The sequence below is a fragment of the Talpa occidentalis genome, unplaced genomic scaffold (genome assembly GCF_014898055.3).
Source record: "Talpa occidentalis isolate TD23 unplaced genomic scaffold, MPIMG_talOcc4v2.1 talOcc4.17, whole genome shotgun sequence".
NCBI lineage: Eukaryota > Metazoa > Chordata > Mammalia > Eulipotyphla > Talpidae > Talpa > Talpa occidentalis.
The window spans coordinates 48,916,835-48,931,904 of NW_023601754.1; the positions used below are offsets into that span (position 1 = coordinate 48,916,835).

Genomic DNA, 15,070 nt, shown 5'->3' on the forward strand with positions numbered 1-15,070 from the left:
GGTTGGCAGGAGGCCGGATGGCAGAGAGGGCACAGCATGTGTTGTGAGGGCTCTCGGGGGCTCAGGGGTTGGTGACCGGGTGGTGAGTCCTAGAGATATGTGCAGGCGCCGGGGCACGCAGACCAGAAGGCTCAGGAGTGAGGAGGAACATGAGGGGCAGAGCATGGGGGGAACAGGACGTTGGACTTTGGGGTTCCGGCCACTCCAGCACCCTTCACATCTAACAGCCACAAGCATTGGGGCTGTGGTCACTGCAGGTGTCCGGGCCCCAACCCAGTGCAACAAGGCCCGGGGCCTGCATCGCTATCACAGTCCAGGGTCTCCCTTTCTCTTGGCGGCTGCAAAATTAGGATCCGGACGCTTAGCGTTGCATGAGTTGGATCCAGCCTTGTCTATGTTGCCAGGCATGACTGCATTGGAAGAGCCCAGGCATGGAGTGGGTCTGCAGAGAGAGGAGGCAGTGGGGAGCACAGCAGGTGGGAACAGGGGTGGCAGAGCAGCCACAATTTTGGGACTCCTCCTGGGTAGCTGAGCCAGTGAGGGGGGGATGCTGGCCTGCCCGAGGCACAGCTGTGGTGAGGGAGGTTCTCATCCTTGTCGTCGTCCTCCCTGGGCCCTCCTGGTGGGGCAGGAGCAGAGTGTGGAGGTCGCGCCACCCCTGCTCATTCCTGCAGGGTCACAGGGGGACCTGCACCCTTTGGGGGTACCTGACACCTCCAGGCTCAGGACAGGACTTGCGGGAAGTGCGGGCTGGGGGAGTCCCTCTCTTCCGCCTGTCATTCACCATCCACCATTTGTCTTTTCGCCCTGACGTGGTCACGGAGCACGGTCCCCTCCGCCTCCAGGCACGTTGCTGCAAATGGCCCGAGTGTGTGTTCCGATGGCTGAGTAGTAAGTGCTCGCGTGTGCACAGACCTCCTGCTCTTGATCCGTCCCTGTGCTGGGGGCGTCGAGGGCGTTTCCGCGTCTGGGCCGTCGAGGCTGCGGAGCCAGCGCTGAGGACAGGGCGCGGCGGTGCTGCTGCTTCCCAGACTCCTGACTGAGCAGCGCCTCGGGCACCGCCCCCTCCCCGAGCGCCTTAACCGCGGTGCTGGCCGCTCACGCCGTCCTCCCCGCATTCAGCCGCGGGCGCGCGTGGACGGCCACACCTGAGCCAGGAACGGGGCTGCGGGGCAGGAGCCGCCCCGGCCTCAGCTGCAGGCCCAGCGCGGGCACCGCCCCCTCCTGGCGACTCCGCCCCGGGCCCGGCTCCGCCCACCGCGGGGCGTGGCCTCTGCGTGCGCATGCGCGCTGGGCGCGGCTGGCGGGCTTCAGGCGACGCCCTTGCGGCCTAGAGTCCGGCGGGGGCCGCGCTGCCCGCGAGGGCTCCGGGTGCGCGTGCGGGGCTCCGTGCTCGGGTGCGCTGGGCCGCGCCGCGCGTCCCGTGGTCCGGCGCCGTGTGGGGTGAGTGGGGGCGCGTGTGGGGTGCGGGGACGTCTGGGGTGTGGGGGGCTGTGCGCGTGTGGGGTGCGGGGGCCCCGTCGGGCGGCGGGTGCTGACCGCGCGGGGAGCGCTGAGGGGACGAGCGCGGGGCCCGGCGGCTGGTGGTGCGGCCCGGGGCGCGGACCTCCCTGCGGGAAACCCCGATGCGGCCGCGCACAGGGGATGAGAGAGTGACGGCGGCGCAGGTGGGTCTCCCAGGAGGACGCTGGTCTCGGCGGCCAGAGGCCTCCTGCCAGTTCATGGCCCGCCTGAGGTGAGGGGACGCCCTTGCTGACGAGCCCGTTCACCCGCCGACTGAGGAGAGCGCGAGCTCCCCTAGCAGCTGCCCTGCGAGGAGGCTGACTGACTCCCGGAGCAGCCGACTCCCGGCTCCCTGGCTGGCCACCCGGGCAGCTCACTGGCGGAGGCGGTGTGCGCGGAGTCCACGACCCGCCTATGTCGCTGCCTCCCTGGCGAACAGTGGTCCCGCGCCCTCTGTGCCCTCCGCCTTCCCAGGATTCCTGCCCTGAGGGTCCTTGCTCAGCACACTAGGGGGCCTCCCGGGGACTCCCAAGCCCCGCCAGGCGCCCCCTCCTGAGGACCTTCCCTCTGCATTCGCAGCGGGAATATCCTAGGGCCCGGGATGGACTCCACGCCCATGCCAGCTTGTGCCTGGGCCAGGGGCGGCCGCACAGGCCAGCGCACAGGAGGGACGGGATTGGTGACCAGATCATGGCCTGGGGAGCTACACTCTCTGGGCTCAGTCCTGGTAAGCCCTCACCCCTTCAAGTCCCGCCATGCCGCAGACATGGGCAGGATGAGGCCTAGCAGAGGCAGTTCCGGGGACCGGGGTGATCCCCCCACTCTCCTCTGAGAGGAGGGAGGTGTCCACACAGGGGCCGTCTCCAGCCGGGTTTACTTACATGCACAGCAGGGACCTCACACACACCCCAAATAGGCCATGTGGACAGCAGGTGGCCAGGGTGCGTGTCCAGGGATACTGGCCTTCCTGGGCTGGTGTCCCTGAAAGACCTGGGCCAGGCCAGGCTGCCCCGCCCTCCTGATGGGGCCCTGGTGTCAGGTGTGATGACATCAGTGCAATCCATTTACCCGGCCACCCCTTGTGGAGGCAGCTGGGACTCCCACAGGCAGGGATGGCTCCCCTGTGTCTAGAGCCCTGACCTGGGACTGCCCCTGCATCAGCTGGGGGCGGCTAGAACACCCCATTGGGTGTGGGCAGAACTTGACCTTAAGGACACAGCCCGACATGGCAGGGGCTAGAGCTCCAATGGTGGTCAGGACACTGGCTCAGTAGGCGCAGATTTATCAAATTAGAATATCCTTACAAGGAACAAAGCTGTTCTGTCTGCCCCTAGGACCAGGGGAACTGGGGTTGGGGTCGGCCTGTCTGGGCCAAGTAACCAGGAATGATCAGGTGTTTCCTGCTTACACAGCAGGGTCCTGGACAGCAGTGCCAGGGATGGACAAAAGTCCCAGGCAGCAGGAAACGCACAGATAGCATCAAACAGACCCAAATAGGAAGGTGCTTGCTCCCCCTCCTGCACAGAGAGGGCTCAGCTGGTGGTGACACCCCCCACCCCCCCCAGAGAAGATGGCAGAGCAGGGTGGCTTGAGGGGTGGTTGTGGGGGAGGAGCCTGAGGCCGGAACTGACAGACCCTGTTTGTGGTATCAGGGACTGAGGACAGGGTGAGCTCACTGGGAACTTACTCTGCACTCACAGGGGCTGGAATTGAAAAATGGAAAATACATACCTGCAGGGCTTTCAAAGATGGGATGTAGTAAACTCATTTTTTTTGTGCTTTATGTGGTAAATGTTCTGGGAAGACCATCAGGTGAGGGCAAAGGCTTGGGGGTGAATGGATGCACAAGAGACATAGTGGATAACACAACAGGTAGATGTGTGGAAATGCTTCGCTAAGAGAAGCAACGAGCGAGAGGGGAGAATTCTGGGTCTAAGCTGGATTTCTGGCTTTTTTACAGGCTTTGTCTGACTTGGGGAGTAGGTCCTTGCTGGTTGTTATCCATTTTGGCATCAGGCTTTCAGTCAGCTTCTCCCTTTAGGCCATGTCTGGGGTTTGTTTGCCCTGATTCCACCTTCTCTGGAGCTATGACACCTTTTGGCGTGTGTGCACTTGATCTGGCTCCCTACTTGCATGTATCTCACTCCCTTTCTTATCTCCTTTATTTCCCCAGCATGTTCTGCTGAGCATGATGCAGAGACTAGCTTTTAATTTTATCAACTGTACCCCAATAGTAAGGGTGGGTGCAATTGACTAAATTACTCTGTGGTATGGTGAGCTCTTAGAAATAGAAGGAAATTTCCAGGTTAAAAATAATGAAGTTGGGCCTCCCCTCCCTTCCCTCGTGGCGCAGTGGTTGAGCGCTGGGCTGCGAAGCTGCCCGCAGCCTCTGCAGCGCCGGTTCAATCCCCGGCCACTGGCGAGGGTCCCACATGGCGCAACAGACCTCTCCTGCTGCGCCCGCTGCTCCCCTCAGCAGTGTATTTCGTTAGTCTTTTGTTAGACTGCCTGTTCTGTTCCCCGCTCTGGCTCTGGTGAATTGTCTAACCCTACCGCGCTTCTGACTGTACCCAGTGCTTGTATAAATAAATAAATTAATAAAAAAATAATAAAGTTGTGTAAACAAATTTCAAAGAAGATGAAGCATGTGTAATGTAGAAATATAAAGTGCATTTCTTCTTTTTTTTTTTAAGGATTTATTTATTTATTTATACAAGCACTGGGTATAGTCAGAAGCACGGGAAGGTGAGAGAATTCACCAGATCCAGAGCGGAGAAAAGAACAGGCAGACTGACAAAGTACACTGCTGAGGGGAGCAGCGGCCGGGGCAGGAGAGGTCTGTCACGCCATGTGGGACCCTCACTGGCGGCCCGTGATCGAACCAGCGCTGTAGAGGGTGCGAGCAGCTTCGTAGCCCAGCGCTCAAATGCAGAGGCCTGTAAAGTGCATTTCTAATGTAGGATTACTATTTAAATCAATGGAAAAAAAGCTAGCATAGATAAAATAAAGCAATTCTCTTCTGCTCAAATTATCAATATTATATTAAATTGACAGACGAATTACAACTTTTAACATCAAGTAATGTTATTTTGGACATTGGATTATTGTGAAGACTTATGGTTACATAAACAATGAGAGTGGTAAAATAGTACCTTTTTTTAAAAGATTTATTTTTTTTTTATACAAGAACCGGGGTATAGGCCAGATGTGTGGGATGGTGAGAAGATTCACCAGAGACAGAGTAGGGAACTGAACAGGCGGACTGACAAAATACACTGCTGAGGGGAGCAGCGGGCATGACAGGAGAGGTCTGCCGCGCATGTGGGACACTCGCTGGCCTGCCAGAATCGAATCAGCGCTGCAGAGGCTGGGGACAGCTTCACAGCTCTGCACTGACCGCCTGCGCTACCAGGGGAGGCCCAAAAATATGTACTTATTTAAACAATTAAACAATTGTGTGGCAGTATCCACACATCAGACAATATAAACTTTATGAAATGTCACCGTTTTCATGAATATCATAAGTACTATTTTTCATTTTTCTGAAATTATAAATTTCTAATACATAAATAAATGACGATTGCCTTTAGGTGAACACTGATACAGGTGTGTACATTACACCAGCCCAGGTCACACACGGCACGTCACATCATACCAGACACACATCACACCAGACACACATCTGAGATCCGTGTGGACACATGGAAACATAATACAGTTGTAAGAATGTAAGCATCAGGAGCTTTACTTCTTCCTTTGTGGACTAATTTGTGACAAGTAAGAAAGTGTATCACATGAGCTCACATTATGACAGACAAGTCTGTCACAGTGTTTGAGTTGTACACTGTTGAATCCTTCATATTTTGCGTCAGCTCCACACTGTACATTCAGAGCAAGCTCTATACATGTCCCTCCTGAGACTGAGGACACACGCATTTGGTGCCTTGAACACACAGAGGATCCAGCTCTCTCCTTCCAAGTGCATCTCCCCAGGTGCCGAGATTCCTGCTCCCTCCACCCTGAGCGACGAGAGAGGGCACCTCCACTTTGTGTCTTGCAAACCCGCTCACATCCCCTTCACTGTGGGAGAGAGCTTGCTCCTGCACACCTCAGGCCACGCAAAGCATGTCACCCTCACTCTCTGGTGGCTTGAAACCAGCTAAGATGTGTGACTGTGCCTCCTGGACCCAGCCCATCAGTCCACAGTCTACCAGAGGGGGCCCAGGCACAGAATCACTTTCACACGCCCTTCTCGAATACGGGATCTGCCTCCCTGAAGGTGAAACGTGCAAGACTGAAAACGGCTCCTGAAGCCTGACTCGCTGCCGGGGTCTCCCCTCAGGACAGCTGACTCCAGCTCCAGGGCTGTCCTGCACCCACCGTGCCATTTTCCTGTGATCAAAGCTCCAAGCCCAGATGTTCCTAAGAATTTCTGTGAGAATTAAATTGACACTTTTGAGGCCTCTCCGCCATCCCAGAGAGTGTCAGGACTGCGTGCTGTCTCGCACACGTTGCAAACCATCTGGAGCAAGACTGTGTTCCTCACAGGAGGATTAGGGACCCCTGTACAGACCTCGTTACAGTGACTGGTCCAGAAACACTTGCTTTGAAGCGGTTGCTCAGCCTATCTGTAAACCATATGTCATTCACAACTGCACTTAGGACTGGGGGTGTGAGTGAATTATCGAATGAATAAATGACCGTGCACTCACACGCAGTTTACATATTTCTCAAGGATTTCTGACATTTATTATTCCTGATCAGGGCAGAGCACAGCAGGGACACCTTGGGCTCCCGGCTCAGGAGCAGAAAAGGACAGAGAGTCGGGAAAGACAGCGTGATTACTGTATTGATGTTAAAAACATACCAGTCAGGATGATAAGTAACAGCCACAACAACCTTCAGCATGGAGGAAATGATGTTAAAGAAGACGAAGGTGCTGACCAGGAGCAGGATGGTGTGAGTGGCCCTAGACTCGGGGGAGGACATGGAGGAGGCGAACTCGTGAAGGTGCCGGACCCGCTGCCTGTGCCGGGACAGGGTGTAGACCATGGAGCCGCTGGCCCCGACCATGGTCACAAAAAACACAACATCTGGGAAGGAGAGCAAAGCCCCATATAAGATGTCACTGGCTGGGTCGTGACGAACAGAGGAACACTGTCCAAACCTTTTCCTGCTTGTGTCATTTGTGTCATTTAAATAGCCCCCAATGAACACGGCAAAGATGGAATTAACCAGCATGCTCAGGACCCAGCACAGGGCAATGCAGGGTAGGACGCACCTGAGAACTTTCTCTCTCAGCCCTGCCCACCTGGAGCCCTGGGCGCTGATGGTTATGGCCTGGAACACACTCAGGAGGCAGGTGGTGCTTATGGACACGCCTCTGCCCACTCCAGAAACATAACAGACAAGCTTACAGCTCCAATCACTGCCTTGATACCACCCAGCAGATGTCAGTGGATAGGAGATACTGCTGGAGCACAGGACCAACAAATTGACCATAATCAAGTTCTTGACAATCAAAGCTGTGGCCCTCGGCCTACCCCCATGGAAAGAGAGGAAGAGCTGATGGGAAAGAAGACAGAAATTCCCCAGGATGCCGAGTCCAGCTAGTAAGAACACGACTGTCACCGCCACCCAATCCCGGAAGTCCATCCTGTCAGTTCTCAGCAGCTGGCACGGGCCTCCTGAGCAGGAGGACCCTGCTGGGCAGCCAGTCAGCTGCTGCCCCGGCCTCCCTCCCCACACAGCTCCCCTCCGGGGTGTTCACTGAAAGGCTCCCAGTTATTCAGACTTTTGGTGGCTAAACGTACACCCAGGACTCCCCGTTGCAGGGATAGCTCAGGGAGGCTGACTGCCTTCCTCACAGACTGCCGAGGCGGCGCTGTCCTGTCCTCATGGAGCAGAGGGCGCACAGGCACGGAGAGGATCCGGGTCCCTCAGATTCACTCAGTGGTTCCGGGTGGAGTGGCGAGCTGACCTGGCTGGGCGGGGGACACACAGGCCACTGAGCCCACACTCCCCAGGGGGCCCTCCGCTGAGTCCTCAGCTCGACCAGAAGCTGACTGACCCTGCGTGTGTCCTGCCATTCCAGGGCAGATTCATTTCCCAAGACGGGCCCTGACAAGGTGGCACTGGCATCCGCTTGTGCGCACAGGCTTCTTGGGCCGGCTCTGTGGCTCTGGCCCTCTCTCTCCCTGCCCGTTTGGGGACACCTGCACCTCCTCCCTCTTGGAAGAGATCCCAGCCCGTCTGTGAGACTCTCGGCCTTAGCAGCCCTGCCACCCTCAGGCCCTCCCCAGCTCCGGGGACACTCAGGGTGTCTCTGTGAAGGTATTCTTCAGGCAGAGCCAAGCTCCAGGGGTGTGAATAAACTGGGAGCACCGCGGGCAGGGAGGGCAGAGCCGTCCCCCCACCCCGGGCTTGGGAGCCCAGAGCCGCCAGGAGCCTGGAAACAGCCCGTCTGCTTTCACCCCGGGAGCCGCAGGCAAAGGCCTGAGCCGGGACGACGGGCCCGACACCCCGTGTGATAAGCGTGTGAGGGCACGAGCTCGGCCCCGACGTCAGATCACGGGCCCAACCGCTGAGGAGAGTCTGACCTTCACCTCACGGTGAGCAGAGAGCCGGGCGCGGCACAGGGGTCCAGGCCGCAGACGCGCCGGGGGGGGAAGCCACGGCCCGGGGAGCAGAGAGGACACGCACCGTCCCGGGTTCTGCCCCCGCCGCCACGAGCAGCCCCGCGAGGCTCTTTCTGAAAGGGCAGGTCAAGGGTCACGTTGTCTCTGTGGTCCAACAGGCCCCGACATCGCCTCCGCTCTGTTTCCTCCTGCGCGCCGCTTTGCCCGCAGTGAGTGGACAGTTCTCTGGGCAGGAGACAGAACAACGTGCCCGCGGCGGCCTCACCCGCCGTGTCGGGGACCGTCTCCTCCTCCCCGGCTCTCAGACGAGCTTCCTGCCGGGACCAGAGCCCCGTGCAGTCCCCGGCCCTGTCTCACCAGCAGGGAGGCCCCGAGACGCCCCATGGCCCCGGGCATCAGGCCAGGGCCCCTCCTGAGGAGGCTGAGCAGCAGGAGCCCCAGATCCACCACGCTGAGGTCAGGGGAGTCAGGGTGCTCCTGGGCTGCAGGGACCCGCGGCCTCCTGGGTCTGAGGAGCCGGAGCCGGGCACCAGGCACGCTTATGGTGGGGACCTGCTCTCCGTTGTCGTCACTAGCTCAAGAGGTGCTTTCCCAGGTCTGGCTCCAGGAGCGGGGTGTCCCCTCTGCCCCTGTCCCTCCTGCACCCCTGTCCCCTCCCACACCCGCCCCCGTGAGCACAGAGCAGACTCACCGGCTTCCTGCCGCCCGGGTGCTGGGCTCAGGGAAGGGCTCAGCCTGCATCCTTCCGCAGGGTCCAGCGCACCCCGCGATATAGTGTGTGCCGCTGGGACTCCACCTCACAGCTGCAATTATCATGTCCCAGGAGCTGCCCAGGCAGTGACAGGCCTGGGAGCTCAGAGGAGTCGGGAAAACTTTTCCTGCTGCTAATTGCCAAGAACAACTTCAGGGTCCTCAGTGGTTTCCTGAGACGTGGGGCGTTGGGGAGACCCTGCTTCCCGGGCCTGGGGGCAGACGAGGGCCTGGGAGGAGCCCCAGAGTAAACAGCACAGACTGGGGGCCTATGGGACAAGGGGCATCGCGGGGAGGCTGTGCTCACTGAGAGGGTCACCCTCGGGATCTGACTCCCGTCACCCGCGGAGTGCAGCCTGCAGGGCATGCCGGGCAGAGACCGGGAGGCTCAGACTCAGCAGGGTGGAAAGGCCTCAGGTCACAGGCAGTGACGACAGTGATTTCCTCTAACACATGTACCCTCGTGCTCCCTTAGTGACTGTTCGTCGTTCAGAGAGTTTCCGTGTATTCAGGGCGCTCCTTCGCTGCTGGGTGGGGTCTCGTGTGATGCATCTTCCCTGGATGATGGTTTGCAGATTCCTCAAAAAAATTGAAAATGTCAACACCGTATAACCAACATTTCCAGTGTGTGGGGTCTCCAAGGCCTCACGTCTCCAGACAGCCACTGAGGTCCCTGAAGTTGTTCTTGGCACTTTTCTACTCGTGTGCCAAAGCACATGAGAACAGTCCCGGAAGAGGCCACGGCAGGGAGAGTTCCAACAGCCCGGGCCAGAACCCAGCTCAGGACCCCGCGAGGAAGAAAGGGTGGCAGCGACACCGGCCACAGGACAGCTTGAACGGACCTTGAGGTGGTTTTGCTCAGTGAAAGAAGTCGGGTGTGAGGACAGTTCCTGGGGAATTTCACTCGTGCGTGGACTAGAAATACCAACGGAAACAAACTGGGAAAACAAGGAGAATAATTCTTTGAATCTCTGAAAAATATGCTGGCTAGCAGAAGCGCGTGGGGTGCAGGGGCAGACAAGGGTGTAAGGCCTTTTGGGGATGAGTAAAGCATGTGTGGGGATGAAGGTGTGAGCCGAGCTCCCTCCCCGGGCCCGGCCCTGCCTCTGTGGCGTCGTGTTTTCTCCTTTTCCTGATAAACCTGTCCTTTTAAAGTGAAGAAAAGAAAGCAGAACTCCCCCACATCTGTGTCTTATGGAAAAAACCGGCAAATCATTACAATTTGAAAAAGTATATTTTACCAATGCTGACTCTATTGGTGATATGAGAAGAAGCAACTGATAACAGCAGATGAAAAGAGAGAAAGTTCTCAGAGCCCCTCAAAGCAGGCCCTGGGAGCCGATGGCACCGGGGACTCATTCTCCTGTCCCGTCAGCCAGTACTGCTTCCTTCGCCAGGCCAGGCTGCTAGTGCACACATCCACGAGTGATTGTAGGTGACATCTGAGCAAGGCACGTTGGTGTCTTTAAGTTAATAAATACATGGCTGATAAGCCGTGGGGGCCAGAAAAACATCCATTATGAGTTGAATTGAACTCTAGGTTTTCCTCCACTTAAATCAACTGATTGATCTGTTTTCATTCATTACCCACCCGGATGGAAAGCCATCCCCCTGCACAGACACGACTCACAGCTCTTCACACATATCTGCACAAATCTGACAGACTGAACCCTGCAGGATCGCGTGTTCACACACACACACACACACACACACACACACACACACAGATGTCTTTACACAGACGCTTTTAATGGCTGCGTAGTATTCCTGTGTGTATGTGCCATGTCGTCTTTATCCATTCATCCATCTGTGGCCATTAGGGCCTTCGGTATTGTAAATAATGCTGCGATACACACGTGTGTGCATGTTTTTATCAGATGAGTGTTTTCGTATTCGGGCGAGTAAAAATCCAAAAGTGAGTAACTGGATTCTATGGAATGTCCATTTTTAATATTTGGAAGAATTTCCCTACAGTTTTCTATAATGGATACACCAGTTTTTCATTTACAGTAATGAACACTATTCACATTGTACAACTGACACATTGATTGTTGGATAATATTGAATACAAAACACGCACACACGACAAATATACATACTCCCAGATACGTGTAACTACAGATGTGTGTGTTCTCTGTCTATACATCTAATTTTCCTTTCCCCTCTTCCTACCTCATCTAATTGGTGACAAATATCTAAGTTAAATTATGGGTTTCTCTTGCTGTGTAACCTTCAATAGATACAGATCGATGATAGCAGATCAGTGATAGATATCTGGACAGAGAGATCTTTTGGTCAAGTAATTTTTTCTGTTCTTCACATTGTTGGAAATCAGCAATTGCATCCATTTTAGAATATAAATACCAAGAACCTCTTTACATGTTGAGGAAGTGACTATGTTGCTCCTTGAAATCCAAGGGCCCCCTCAGTCCCGTGAGCACTGTGGGTCCGTCTGCCTCTGTGGGGATGAAATGTACAAATCTCATAAGCAGCCCCAAAATCTTGATCCCTGATGGAATCTGCCCTCCAGGCTGATGGCCCCTGGGCCCAGTGCTGACCTGCCATTTGTTGCCCCACGTCCACATGCCTGTCCTAAGCCCCCACCTAGGTCATCGCTGGGGATTGAGGGTCTCCACTGAATCCAGTGTTTCATGATCATTGTTCTCGTTTCAGTCCGATCAACGTCCTGCCTGTTCCTTGCAGGGCTCAGCCTGTCGCGGGTCCCCTACTCCGGCAGCCTCTGGGGACTGTACTTAGAAGGCTGAGGAGCAGAGGCCGTGGTCAAACTCACACTCGTGTGCAAACTTATGCAAGTGATCTGTTTCTCACAGATGAGGGGCCTTTAGGTTTCTTCTCCAGGCGGAGAAGAACCTGGACACGCTGGGGTCCTGGCTCATGAGCAAAAAGGGGCTGATGGCCGGGAAGGAGGTGCTGATGACTGCAGTAATAGTCACAAGCAACAAGTCAGGATTGTGGAAGAGAGTCAAGGACAGCTGGAAGATGGAGAAGACGGTGTAAAAGAAGACGAAGGTGCTCACCAGCAGCAGGATGGTGCGGGTGGCTCTGGACTCCGGGGAGCACGTGGAGGAGGCGCTGCTCCTTTGAAGGTGCCGGACCCGCTGCCTGTGCCGGTACAGGGTGCACACCATGGAGCCGCTGGCCCCGACCATGAGCCCCACACACAGGACTTTGGGGCTCGAGAGCAAAGCTGCAAATAAAGAGTCTGTGATTTGGTCAAAGCGAACCACAGAGCAGTGTCCAAAACTCTTAGTGTTTGAGATGTTCCCGCGACTCAAAGTGTTTGAGAAAAACACGGGATAGATGACATTAACCAGCAGGTTTACAACCCAGCACAGGGCGACACAGGGGAGGATGCACCTGGGAGCTTTCTCTCTCAGCCTTGCCCACCTGGAGCCCTGGGGGCTGATGGTGACGGCCTGGACCACACTCAGGAGGCAGGTGGTGCCCATGGACACGCCCATGCCCACTTGGCGAACATAGAGAAAAAATTTACAACCAAAGTTGGTGAAGATATGATACCATGCGAACAGTTCCACTGGATAGCAGATTCCACTGGAGAACAGGACCAAGAAATTGGCCACAATCAGGTTCTTGACAGCCAAATCTGTGGCCCTCGGCCTACAGCCGGTGAGGTAGAGGAAGAGCTGATGGGAAAGGAGAGAGAGATTCCCCAGAAGCCCGATTATACTTTTTAATAACAGAACGGTCCCAACCACCAAATCCCGGGTGTCCATCCTGTCAGTTGTCAGCGGCTGAAAAGGCCTCCTGAGCCGGAGGAGCCTGCCCGAGAAGCCAAGTCACAGCCTCCGGATACTGTCAGCTGCAGCCCTGTCCTTCCCACAGCTCTGCCTCACGTAAAGGCGCTCATCCTTTATAGACTTTCAGTGGCTGAACGGACAACCAGGACTCACGGCTCTGAAGGGCCCCAGGCAAGGTAACTTCCTTCCTCACGACTCCTGAGGCGGCCTCTCCAGACCCCGTGAAGAGGAGGGCGCACAGGCACACAGGGGATCCTGGTTCTCCAGACTCATTCCTCGGTTCGGGCCGAGAGGAGAGCTGCACCTGGCTGGGCGGGGACAACACAGGACACTGGACCCACACTCACAGGGGCCCCTCAGCCGGGTCTCCAGGTAAATCACAACTAGATTTCACTGTGTATTTTGTCACTACTGGTGAGAGTCGTGGCACTTGATTTAACTTAGGTAGTGACAAATTTCCACTTATTTTTATTGTAATATCTTAGTCAGTTTTTTTTTAAAGATTTATTTATTTATGTATACAAGCACTGGGTACAGTCAGAAGTGTGGGAGGGTGAGAGGATCCACCAGAGCCAGAGCAGGGAGCAGAACAGGCAGACCGAGCGAAGACACTGCTGAGGGGAGCAGCGGGCGAGGTAGGAGAGGTCTGCCGCACCATGTGGGGTTCTCCCTGGTCGGCCGGGAATCGAACCGGTGCTGCAGAGGCTGCAGACAGCTTCACAGAGCTGCATTCAACCGCTGCGCCACCGGGGAGACCCGACAGTTCCACACATTTTTAAAGCTACGGAGACCAGGGAGCCCCCAGCACGGGCTACAGGGTGTCCTGGGCTCTGTGAGCCTGGCAGGTGCAGAGCGGCAGGACAGCAGGGCAGGAGCACAGCAGAGCCTCTGGCCCCCTCCAGGAGCTGCACGCCCGAGCACCAGGGCTGGAAGCACAGCCGATGGATAAAAGCACAGGGAGGTGCTGCTCCTGGTCACAAACCTTAGCCAGTTGCTGTTGGCACCTGAGCTGCAGGGCTGGGTCCCAGGACGGCCAGTCATGAGACAGAATAAAAGACAAGCATGCGGCCTCCCTGGTGGCCAAGGGTTAAGCGCAGCACTGAAGCTGTCCGCAGCCTCTGCAGCACAAGTTCCATCTCTAGCCAGGGAGCTACCCACACGGCACAGCAGACCTCTCCTGTCTCCCCGCTGCTCCTCTCAGCAGTGGATTTCAGTCAGTCTGCCTGTTCTGCTCCCCACTCTGTCTCTGGTGAATCCTCTCACGCCCCTGCACCTCTTGCCTGTACCCCAGCTCTTTTATGCCTAAATAAATAAATCTTTTTTGGAGAAAAAAAAAAAGACGAAACCAAGTGTGAAGGGAAGGTACAGGCACAGAGTAAATGATGCCAACCGAGTAAATGATGTTCATAGTGACTGGGAATATAACATGGAGAAGCAGCACAAACTTTCAAACTGAAAACATCTGCAACCAGCAGCTTTACTTTCCTTAAGTGCTGCTGTCCCAACATTAAGGGAGGAAAGTCTTTCTATAGTGGGGGCCCATGAACGCTGCCCGCGGCGTCCCTCACCCGCTGTGTCGGGGACCGTCTCCTCCCCACCGGCTCTGACGGGCTTTCTGCCAGGACCAGAGACCCGTGGAGCCCCCGGCGCTGTCTCACCAGCAGGGAGGCCCCTAGACGCCCCATGGCCCGGGCATCAGGCCAGGGCCCCTCCTGAGGAGGCTGAGCAGCAAGAGGCCCTGCCTCAACAGGACAGCAGAGGAAGTTCTCTGCCATTAAGGAAGACTGAAGTCTAAATGAATTTGCAGCAGGGGGAGGCAGGGGGGAGCCATCGAGAGCAGCTCTGCCTCTCACTCTGCCAGCCCGAGCTTCTGTAAAGATATGAACAAAGGAACAAGAACATAGCCCGCAACTGTGTTTTTGCTTAATAATTTACTAATAATTAAGATGAATAAGTTACTACTGAAAGCAAGCTTTCCTGGTTAGTGGGGAACATGCGCACAAGCCAGCACGTCCTCAGAGAACAGGAGTCAGTTCTGGGAAGAAGTTCTGTTTGCAGAACTTGTAATGTCCTGGGACGCCGCATGCAGAGTAAACAGGCGCTCTCCAAAACTCCAGCTCCCTGCAGGGCAGCCGGCCCCAACAAGGCCCCAGAACCACCGTGCTGAGGTCAGGAGAGTCAGGATCCTCCTGGGCTGCCTGGCCCCATAGCCCCTGTTGATGGAGAGCCCAAACCCGCACCAGGCGCCCTCAGGGGTTGGGGCCCCGCACCCCGCTGTCATCACTAGCTCAGGGGATGCCTGCCCACATTTGGCTCCAGGAGTGGGTCCCCTCCTACCCGTGTCCCTCCTGCACCCCTGCCCCCGTGAGCACAGAGCAGACTCACCGGCTTCCTGCCACC

The 15,070-nt window shown here is 56.3% G+C and overlaps 2 protein-coding genes across 2 annotated transcripts; both read right to left on the bottom strand.

Annotated features, from left to right (window-relative positions):
* Positions 1 to 6,222: 6,222 nt before the first annotated feature.
* On the bottom strand, positions 6,223 to 7,158 carry LOC119248720 (vomeronasal type-1 receptor 4-like). Its single transcript, XM_037515596.1, has one exon. The coding sequence runs from the start codon at positions 7,156 to 7,158 to the stop codon at positions 6,223 to 6,225; it is 936 nt and encodes a 311-aa protein (XP_037371493.1).
* Positions 7,159 to 11,716: 4,558 nt separating this feature from the next.
* Positions 11,717 to 14,355, bottom strand: LOC119248721 (vomeronasal type-1 receptor 4-like). Its single transcript, XM_037515597.1, has 2 exons — positions 14,239 to 14,355; positions 11,717 to 12,664 (listed from the first exon to the last, which is right to left on the bottom strand). Exons 1-2 carry the CDS (start codon positions 14,353 to 14,355, stop codon positions 11,717 to 11,719), a joined length of 1,065 nt encoding a protein of 354 aa, XP_037371494.1.
* Between the last annotated feature and the right edge of the window lie 715 nt (positions 14,356 to 15,070).